General features: G+C 28.7%; 3 protein-coding genes across 7 annotated transcripts; 2 read left to right on the top strand and 1 right to left on the bottom strand.

Annotated features, from left to right (window-relative positions):
- Window positions 1-168: 168 nt before the first annotated feature.
- LOC113559261 (recQ-mediated genome instability protein 1-like) lies at window positions 169-7,389 on the bottom strand. Of its 5 annotated transcripts, none has more exons than XM_026964945.1 (9): window positions 6,875-7,389; window positions 3,146-3,306; window positions 2,939-3,076; window positions 1,811-2,035; window positions 1,610-1,743; window positions 1,344-1,551; window positions 680-1,273; window positions 458-553; window positions 169-396 (listed from the first exon to the last, which is right to left on the bottom strand). In XM_026964945.1, exons 2-9 carry the CDS (start codon window positions 3,272-3,274, stop codon window positions 286-288), a joined length of 1,635 nt encoding a protein of 544 aa, XP_026820746.1. In that variant the 5' UTR covers window positions 3,275-3,306; window positions 6,875-7,389; the 3' UTR covers window positions 169-285. The 5 variants fall into 5 exon arrangements, with proteins under 5 accessions (XP_026820746.1, XP_026820732.1, XP_026820724.1 ...); XM_026964931.1 differs by lacking the exon at window positions 6,875-7,389 and adding an exon at window positions 4,924-5,063; XM_026964923.1 differs by lacking the exon at window positions 6,875-7,389 and adding an exon at window positions 4,825-5,010.
- Window positions 4,409-11,194, top strand: LOC113559300 (HMG box-containing protein 4). The gene is made up of 10 exons (XM_026964975.1): window positions 4,409-4,795; window positions 7,743-7,829; window positions 7,914-7,990; window positions 8,116-8,203; window positions 9,497-9,549; window positions 9,617-9,725; window positions 9,789-9,853; window positions 9,908-10,038; window positions 10,103-10,217; window positions 10,290-11,194. Exons 1-10 carry the CDS (start codon window positions 4,753-4,755, stop codon window positions 10,455-10,457), a joined length of 936 nt encoding a protein of 311 aa, XP_026820776.1. The 5' UTR covers window positions 4,409-4,752; the 3' UTR covers window positions 10,458-11,194.
- LOC113559291 (U3 small nucleolar ribonucleoprotein protein IMP4) lies at window positions 5,230-6,463 on the top strand. Its single transcript, XM_026964963.1, has 2 exons — window positions 5,230-6,109; window positions 6,170-6,463. Exons 1-2 carry the CDS (start codon window positions 5,369-5,371, stop codon window positions 6,368-6,370), a joined length of 942 nt encoding a protein of 313 aa, XP_026820764.1. The 5' UTR covers window positions 5,230-5,368; the 3' UTR covers window positions 6,371-6,463.
- Window positions 11,195-11,223: the final 29 nt, after the last annotated feature.

The following is an 11,223-nucleotide window of genomic DNA, read 5'->3' as shown; positions in this document are numbered from 1 at the left end:
AAATATATGAAGTGTTGAAAAATTTTCAGTTTGAAAATTTGATAATTATATTTATATAAAGTTAATAAAATATATAATTGTGTAACTTTTTGTGTATTTCCATGCATCAAATTGTCTTATTAGTAATAAATAAAAAATTTGTAAATAAAAATTACATTTATTTAAAATTATATATAACAATATATCACATAACTTGTTTCCAAAAAACATGCCGTAAATAGTAAATAAAGTCTATCATTAATATATACTGAATAAACTTTTACAGTATAATGTACTATTAAATAGCTATACTATTACCATGTCGGTAATTATTGGTTTTTTATTTCCATCTAATGAATATGTCAAAGTTATCTTACCTTTGAATAAGTGCAATTTTCTATATGCCCCTTTAATTCCCTAAACATAAAATTTATTGGTTAAATATACATAGAAAGATAAGCTATACAATTTTACATACTTTTTCAATTTTTTCTTTTAGCGGGGCACAGTTTAAAGGATTGTTTTTTAATTGAAGAACTTCTTCGGATGAAATTCCAATTAATCGCTCCAATACCTAAAAGAAAAATACATTTGTATAAAACATTAAGTACATACATATTTATGAATTAATATAATATAAATTATATAATTATTATATTTAATAGAATTTATTTTTTCTTTTATTTATTACTTTACTTACTTCTGATGAAAACTCAACTTCTTCATGTTTTGATTCATCCATCACAATACCAGAACATATCCATTCATTTTGTTTCACTTGTATTTTTGAGTTCTTAACAATAGAAGCAGAATTTAGAACCTTAATCAATGGGTTGGAAACATCAATATCCATATCAATATCACCCCAATCATCATCCAGAGTGTGCAGTTCAATAGATGGCCTTTTAGTTTCTGTGTATACTGGCGAACTAGCGATACGTTTTCCTGACGCATGTTTAACAGGTATATTATTGTTGTCTATTGTATTCTCATTTTGACGCCTAGCAGATTCAGCAAATGAATTTCTACTAGATGTCGATGATGTACTTGGACCTAACATATCAGATATTTTAGTCTGTTTCTCAGTGACCAGTGGCTTCTTATTTGTTATTATTTTGTTATTTTTAGGAACTGATATTTTTGTTTTGTTGACTTTTGTATTTTGTTGATGTGTATTAAATGTTTGTAATGGTACAGAATTTACATTATTAGATTGAGTGAGTCTTGTTTCAATTTCAGCCACTTGAGTCAAATATAATAAATCATCATCATCACCATCAAAAAAATCATCATACTTAATAAATATAGAAAAAAATCAATAAAATTTATATCAAGTGAAATTAACATAATAATTTAATACTTACTGTAATAACTCCATTTCCAACACGATTGTTATCATTACTTTGATTTGTATAAGTTGGGGAAATTCCAGGGTCTTGTTCTTGTATACCAGTTGTAGAAACATTTTCAATTTGTCTTGGTGCAATTCCAAGTGGTTCCTGTATGTCCGTAACAGCATTTTCAACTTCAATATTTGAAAACATGTATGGATTTTCTAATTCAGGTTTGTTTCTAAAAATTAATTTGTAAGATTAATAAATAAATATATTAGTTTCAATAAAATACTTACAGGGCTCTACACAAAACGTTTAATGGTGCATTTTTTATTAACAAATGTTCAACCTCGCCTCCAATGAAATGCACATTACTAGATTTTAATAGTAATACTCCTTTCCTATATTCGACTGGTCCAATAACTACAATCTGAAACAAAATTCAAAATATATTCAGCATCTAAATAGTAGCTAGCTTAAATTGAATTGTTACATACTTTGAAGCCAGGGATAAATGGCTCTTTAAGACAATGCAATGGCTCATATTCCATAGCCACTATATCCTGTTGACCATCAGAACACATCATTTTTAACATTCTATGAGATTTAGGTTCCCAAGGAGCTGGTTTATTATCACCAATTTCAGTATTACTAGTGTCTCTTTTTACTATTATATTATATTGTGAATAACACGATTGGCCAACATCAAGAATAGTATTTACCTATAGTTTTTAGAACATGTTTGTATAATATTATTAAAAATACAATTATTGGGTTGGATATGAAAATTGGATGTCTTTCATGGCTAATCTTGGGCGATGTTTTAATATTTATTATTATAAATTAAACCCTTGGACCAGCGTTTCTCAACCTGTGGTACACGTACTTCTAGGGGTACGTAAAAAAACTTATTTCATAATATCTTATTTGTGTTATGTGTGAATATACGATAAATTGGTATTTGGGGGTACGTAAAGCAGTTGTGAGAGGTCAAGGGGTAAGTAAATGAAAAAAGGTTGAGAAACGCTGCCTTAGACTACTGCATTCAATTATGACAATATATCTGGCTGTATTGCATTATATTCACCATTTCATAAGAAATATACTTTTTTTAATTGGAGATTTTTAACAGCAGGATTGTCAACGATATTGATGTTTTTGCATGTGACAGCAATAATCATAGGGTTAAAACATTATTTAATTTGGAAAAGTTTTTTTTAAATAAAACATACATGGTATGTATATAGTGCTTTAGTACATTGTCAGTGGTCCAATGAGGAGGCACTGTCACATATTGCAAAGAGTTAAGAGTAATAATTAATCATTGAATTATAAAAACTATTTTGAGTTGTTATATTTCTTCAATGTTTATTCTAAGACTATAAGCCAATCATTATACTGAAAAAACTGAGAAAATTGAAAAATTATTTGTAAAGGTAACAAATAAAATGTATTTAATATCAATAGATATGCCTAAATTAAAATGTTATAGCACATCCCAAGTAAAAAAATTATAATAATAAAAAAAAAAAATAATAAATGAAATTGCCTAAGTTTAATACTTTATTTAGAATTTATAATATAATATTTACTCAAAAATTATTAAGTAAAATATAATAAAATACCTGGAGACAGTATTTTCCGTTTAAAATTTTTTTGTCACAATTATTCAAATTGACTGGTAAACTAAACAATGCAATTTCTTGAAAATCAGATAAACTTAATTGTTCAATTACCATAGAAGATAAATCCTTTGCATCACACTGGAAATAAAATAGTAAGAATTAGCTATTATTAATTTTACTTATTTTTAATGATTTTTCATTTATTACATTTGGGTTATCTGACATGAAGAAATCCACACATTGCTTAAACCATTCGTTCTCAGGCGATATTTTAATATGAGAATTTTCTAAATGACGAATTACACGATTGTGCATTTCTATACTGGAAATAGTCATTGCGTAGGTTTATATTTTAACAGTACTCGAATCTAATAAAAAATAAATTTAATATAAACATTAGGGATAATTTAATAAAACATAATAAACATTTTATTAAAACATTTAGGCATACCATATTAAAATTGAATTTTATGTAACAAGTAAATTCATTTTTTAAATTGTAAAATACAATTTTTATAGAATTATTTTATTATTATTACATGTATTGTCATATTTATTTATCTGAGGCCTCATTATATATTTTACTCAGGAACCACACCTGATACTTGATGATAATTGAATTGTCAGGATTCTAAAAATATTGGGCATAGAATGACAGATATCAATATAATTGTTGGATGTCACAAAAAAGTCCTAATACCTTTATTTAAATACAGTTCATTGTGTATAAATACAGAATTATTCAAAATGAATCATCTAATCTGGCTTCCTGGGTAACCCGATCTTATGTATTTTACGCATTTTGAGGATATGTTAAAGATACTATGAACTACCACCATTAATCAAAGAGAAGCTAAAAATTAACGCAGTCAACTACAATGGATATGTATAGAATGAATTAGAGTTACGACTGTTACCAGTAGATGTTATTTGTGTGATAAAGGGAAGCCATGTAGAACATTTATTGGTACCATTATAATATTATTCTTTTAATTAATGTATCAAATATTACTCCAAACCTAAAAATTTATAAGTATTTGAAATCAGATGAATCATTTAAATAAACCCTGTGTAATGTTTATATACATTTATTTTATTAAAAATTAATCAGATTTCATACTATTACAATTCAAATGTTTTATATATATAAAATAGATAATATAATCAAATATTTTTAATAAATAAACAATGAATAATAATATAAAAATAATAAATATCTTGAATACAGTACTTTTTGATCCAACACATATGGGACTAGGTACAGTACCTACTGTCAAATTATCAAAACAATGGATTATTGAAAATACTAGATATTTAACTAGAAATTGGGTAAAAATTACAATTTATTTTTATTAAACTTTTATTCAAATATGCTTGTAAATTTAATTATTATCACTGAAAAGTTAAAATTTTAATTAAAATTCTAACAATATTATCGAAAAATTCAAATACATTAAATTATTAGAGCGATAATCCAAAAATAAAATTATAGCTAGATGTGTTAAAAATATGCCAGGTTATTGAGGACACTGGACTAAGGTAACGATCAAGATTCAACTGTAATTTTTATTTGTAGTTTGACAATATACTTTGTAAGTTTTAATACATTTAATATTGTAGGTATGCAGTATGCTTGTAAAATAAGCGCGATTTGATTTCACATTATCAACGCTCTTATCATTATTATCCCAGTTGATAAAATGCGTTTAATCACAAATATTTGATAAAGGAAATAAATCCAGTGTTAGGAAAATTAATTGAATATAAATTATAAATATTTGACTGAGTGAAGAGAGAACGTTGTAAAAAACACAATGGACAGGGAAAAAGGCCGAAAATCTGATCCTAAACAACCAAGTAAGTAGTGTAGTTAGTAAATTACATACGATTTTTAATTGTATTAGTGTGAGCAGTGAATCTTGGCTGTGTATAAATGGGATCGATTTTTCCACCGCTGTCGTTTTACGCGCTTGATTTACACTTACGGTTTAGTTATAAGTCATGTTTCGTTTTTGTGATCTACAATCCAGAATGACGAGTTAGATAGCACACGACGGGACATCAACGTACTCTGGACGGTTTTAATTGATTATGTTTATTGTTTACGAAAAAATCGTAAATAATATTAAAAAGGTGAAAAATGTATACAAAACAGAACGAACAGTGTGACCCGGGTGAATCAGACGTCGAAGACAGCCTGTGTAAGACACGGACGACTGGTTGATAATAAAACCTGTTATCCTGTTATCTCGTCCGCCGCAGTGCAAGTGTAAACATGACCACGTGCATAGTAGTTGAGTATCATAGGTGCACACTACTGCTTATAACTGTATAATGATCTCATGACAACCGATGTCGTCGCTGTCCCGCTGATTTAAAATATATAATTCCATTCGTCCCGTCGATTTAGTCCGTTAGTCGCCCAACGACATGTTACGCCGGCAAGCTCGACTCCGGCGCGAGTACCTTTACCGTAAGAGTTTGGAGACTCGTCAGAAGGTGATTCAAGACAAAAAGGAACGACTTAAACACTGTTTGGACGAGAACGTGCCCATTCATTATGATCTGCGACCAGAGGCATTGCACTTGCAAGAAAAACTAGAATGGGACGACGAGTCGCCAGGGTTGTCCGCTGCCGGTGGTGGTGAGGAGGGCGGTGCTGGAATCTCGCACGAGGACGACGAGTATCGTTGGGCCGGTGTTGAGGACCCGAAAATCATGATCACTACGTCGCACGACCCGTCGGCCAGACTAAAAAAGTTCGTCAAGGAGCTCAGACTGATATTTCCAAACGCCCAGCGCATGAACCGCGGTAATTATGAAATTAAGCAGTTGGTACAGGCGTGCCGGGCTAACGAGGTGACCGATTTCATTGTTGTGCACGAGCACCGAGGTGTACCGGACACATTGATTGTTTGTCATATGCCGTATGGCCCAACGGCTTATTTCAACTTGACTGACGTGGTCATGAGGCATGATGTTCCTGACATTGGTACAATGTCTGAACAGTTTCCACATTTGATTTTCCATAATTTTGAAACACAGCTCGGCAAGAGAACAATGAATATATTGAAGTATCTGTACCCGGTTCCTAAAGAAGACAGCAAGAGAGTCATCTCTTTTGCCAATCATGATGATTATATATCGTTTAGACACCATACTTACAAAACGGTTAGAATTTATTTATATCAATATACTTTTATCATCGTTATTAAACATAAACATTTTTAGGTGGATGGAAACAAAATTGAAATGAATGAAGTTGGTCCTCGTTTTCAGTTGAAACTCTACCAAATAAAATTGGGAACCTTAGAATCCGCAGATACTGCAGACACAGAATGGATGCTTAGACCTTATATGAATACATCATCCAAACGACGATATCTATCATTAAAAGATGGATGGGCTCAAGATGATACAATTTTTTCTTAAATAGTGATGGTTTTGTAAATAAAAAAATTACCTAAATTAAAAACTGTTGTTTGTTGAATTTAATAGTATTAAAAATTACAATACTAAATTTTCTATCATGTGTTTACAAATGTAAAGAAAGATTACAAATTGCTATTTTAAAATAAGTCATTAAAATAAAAAAATCTCTTACTCTATCCTAATCCTAACTGTAACACTTTAACAACCTGAAATAGTTCTTGGGAGATGTACATTTTTTAATTCTCTTTATATAAATACTTGTATGCAATAAATAATAAATATATAACAGAAAAATATATAACATTTAACTGACTGTATATTTTTATTATGACAGTTACAATTTTTTATTTTCAAGCAGTACCTATATCTTTTATTAAAATTGAATTTAATATTACATCTACACGCAAAACTATATTGTTAAAAATATTCAAACTTTAATAAAAAAGATTTTTAATAAAATATTGCCAATTCAAAACTTATAAATAATAATATCTAGGTACTCACTAGAAATAGGCTGATACCACTGGAAAACAGGTCTTTTTTGATTGTTTCTTCATATTTAAGACTTAACAATACTATGTATATTTTTTATCCATTACAAGTAAATTTTTATCAATGTCGCGATACAGATGCACCATATAGTATAATTAATAGAAACAAGTTTCAATATATCAAAACGCACTACTACTGTAATACAGTACTGTCAAGTGTCTACTATTATTATTTAATATTCATTAAAGATATTTATTAGTTCCTATTAGGTAAATCAGTAGTTTATTTGTTGTTATGATTAGTTATCATTTTAAACGGTTTTTATATCTGAGAAAAGACGGACGACCCAATACCCATACAGTAGATTATTGACTCCAAAAATAAACCAATATAGAATCCTACCCATTTGTAAAATGTGTTATAATGATAATAGGTATTAGATTGTTCTATTATTATTTCTTATAAATTAGCGTACCAAAAAATAATATTTAATAGCTATAAATATTACTATCCTGAAATTCTGTTCTATTATAATCAATAATTTTCAAATGTTTCTAAATTATGATAGAGACATTGGAAACATCTCAATTTTGATTTGAATAGAAAAACGTTTTACCAATTTAACCGATCTATCTAATAACTATTATAACTGTGGTTTTCCATTTGTGTCATATTTTAAAGTTTTACTCGATAATGAGAAAATTTGAATTTTTAATGAAGTAAATTCTCAAGTTTATAATAGGTATTAGTGTAGTAGGTATACTATAACGAACTTTAATATTATATATGGTTGATTGATCATTTTTTCTCCAAACCCAAAAGCCAGTGATCAACCATTATACCATTATTATTCTTACATTCTGTTTGTTTAATGTTCAAGATGAACCAGAGGTAACTGCAGTTTCAAGATCTGGACGAATTATTAAGAAGTCTTCCAAGTTGCTAGGTTTTGAATCTTCGGACATACGTAAGTAAAGGTTTACTTAATAATCAAAAATGAACATTTAGATTTGTATATATATTTTACACACCGTTAACTATTTCCCAGCAGAAGAAAAAGAAAAAACTCCTAAATCTTCGAAACAAAGTTCAAAAAGACAATCATCCAATCACGAGCCACTCGATCAAGTCAGTATTATTTATATTATTCAAAATAACAAATATGTGTTATAATAATGCTAATGTATCATGAATTATTTCATTAAGTGTTAATATCCATGGACGTTAAAATAAGATTTTTTTCTGTTTCTCAGTTCAATGACGACGATAACAGTATGGAATTTTTAGAAGATCAACAACATTCCGAAAGCAATGAATGGACTGTAGACACAAAGGACTGTGGTAAGTTGCAATAACTATACATACAATAAAAATAAGAATAAGATACCTACATTTAATTCAACACTAAATTTATGTTTGACATTTACCTATTATTTTTCTGTTAATTTTGTGTTAAATTTTTAGTTTTATAAATAAACAGTCAATATAATAAATAGATTTAAGTTTTACAGTGTTGCAGCATATCATTAGGTACTTAGAGAAGTGTAAAGAATTTTGTGTAGTATATTATTTTATTTAAGTTGTGTTTAAATTTAAATTACAATATATATATGCATTCATTTCATTGCATTATTTAAAAACCCTCGATAAAAATAAATAAAATTGGTAATAAACACTGGGTATATAAAATTAAGTTAATTTTTGGAATATTTGCTGTCTATAGGCTGTAGTTTGGAGATCCTTGATTTAGACCATTGATCTATGAGCTATGACTTACGTATACATTTTATGTTATACAAAAATATAAGTCACGACTTATACTATTTTCGATAGCTTACAGTAGCTTTATACAATTTTATAACATGAAATAATGAGTACTTAATCGACCCTCCAGTATACTTTAATGAGTGCTAGTTGTACCAGATATACAGTCTACATACTTTAATTATATATATATATATTACTTGCTTTTCCCTGTAAAGTATTGGAATGTGTAAGTTTATGTTACAGTATATTAAATTATACAAGGTATTTTAGCATATAGCATATTATATACAGCACATTTTGGTTAGTTGGTCTACAAGGCCGTATCTGAGCAGGGGGGGGTCAAGGGGTCCGGATACCCTTTGAAATTTTTAAAAATAGAAATATTTTAGTGGCGAGTACAGTTTATTGGATAAAAAATTTCAGCATTTATATTTTAAAAAAATATTGAACCCTCCCCGAAATTTTTTATCAGTTACGGCCTTGTTGGTTCATGATTAAGAGGTATGGGTACAAACTCCTGGGTAAGGATTCCATTAGTGCAAATAGTAAAATTAATTTGTTCTCCTGAAAAACTATGGAGATTCCGTCTATTTATGTAGAACAACTCCAGCACTGATTTTACTCTCCTCCACCTCACATCTTTGTCTTTAGACCAGCAATCTCCTATACTTCAGGATAACAATATCCTCTTTCCTTAGTGATAGAATGCCAAGATTCTCTAATTTTTTTCTACATTAAAGAATGCATTTTTTAAATTTAAAACAACAATTATATTTTTACTTAATAGTTAAGATTGGTCATATACAAATGATGATATAAAAATATTACACTTAAATTTAATAATCATTGATACTAAAATTATTACAGATAATTACACTGAACCCAGTGGCACTTCTATTTCAGTAGGAGAACACAATCAAGTAATTTCTTGTTGTCCTTATATAGGTATATTGTACTTAATGTTTTTTATTTTTAAAAAATTTTTAGTTTATGTATGCTCTCAAAAATTTAAACATGAAAGAGCCAGGATTTGTGGCATATGCATTATGGGCTAAAGAAGTACGCAAAACATTGATGAATGCTTATCCAAATTTTAGTAAGTTTCTATAATATCTTAATTTTTATTATTTAATTTTTAATTATTAAATAATTTGTCAAGGTACAACACAAATTAATCAACAGCTCAGAGATATGTGGAAATCTGTACCAACAGAAGATAAAAGTGTAAGTTCCATCTAGAGAAATTGTTACATTTAATAATTTATTTTCAATTTTTAGCGATGGGTACGTAAAGCCAAGAGATTATTAGAACGTGAAGGATTGGATGACAGCAATACAAATGACTCAAAAATTACAGTAAAGAAACCAAGCGAAGAAATTATTGATAATTCAATAGATACTAGCAATAAGTTAATACTATTTGGCATAAGTTAGAACAACCATCTAACTGTATATTAATTGTGTATTTTTCAGAAATAAACCCAAATTAGAACCGCTAAGATCAACACAGCCTATTGATGTAGCAGCTCATTTGGCTTTACTTGGCGAATCATTGGGCATAATAGGCCAAAGACTAAAAGAACATCAGGTGAGTTGATTATTGAGACTACCTTTTAAATTGTTTTTCTCTCATTTTCAACAATGTTTGTGTTGTCTTCAGGGCCAAATAGCTGTAAATGGTAGTGTATCGGTCCTTCTAGATTCTCTGTTATGTGCCTTGGGACCTCTACTTTGTCTTACTCAACAAGTAACAGAAATTAATGTGAATTCCCAAGAAACAATGTCAAGGTTAATGGACGACATAGCCTATATAATGCCAGGATTATAAAATAACTAATTATTAGATTTTCCTGTATGTATATAATATTTACCAATTTACAATGTTAAAAAATATACATTTTAAGAGTGTAATAGCGAGAATAGCAACCATTGTACTAAGTCAGACCCCCATATCAAGTTTTAGATCCTTGTACTAAATAATTTGGGCTATGGTAATAATTTTGACCAAAATTAAAGTCCGTTTGAGTGAGTGAAATTGTTTTTGACCGATTGTCCACCGCAACTTTGTCATAGTTGGGCTGTATACATCTATTCCTTTTCATTTTTGTTAGCCAATTAGCTACAACTTGCGTACGGTGAACCTGTTTTGGTACATTCTTATTTCATGGCGAATGTAATTATATACATTTTTAAATATTTTTCTTACTGATTTTAACATTTTGATGGAACACTTATACCAAGTCGACGGAACACCGGTTAAGAACCACTGATCTATACCAATATTTTTTATAAATTAGGATTCATTATTAATTATGTATATTTTATATGATTTTGTTTAAATAATTGCTGAGTGTATATTATAAGCATTTCTATACTTACTTGCCCATACGGTATTTTTAGTTGAATAAATCCTCGCTCAATAATTTTGTAGGTCCTATATAAAACTTTAAATAATACATTTTTTTTTTTTATAAATTATTAAGTCAAGAATAAGCATTTTAAGAATGATTTAGATTCCGGTCTACTCCCCACCATCTGTAATATAGTGTATATATTTATAATTTATGTAATATTTTAAGCTTTTTTATATCATA

The sequence above is a fragment of the Rhopalosiphum maidis genome, chromosome 4 (genome assembly GCF_003676215.2).
Source record: "Rhopalosiphum maidis isolate BTI-1 chromosome 4, ASM367621v3, whole genome shotgun sequence".
Taxonomy (NCBI): domain Eukaryota; kingdom Metazoa; phylum Arthropoda; class Insecta; order Hemiptera; family Aphididae; genus Rhopalosiphum; species Rhopalosiphum maidis.
This window is presented reverse-complemented; position numbering and strand designations above follow the sequence as displayed.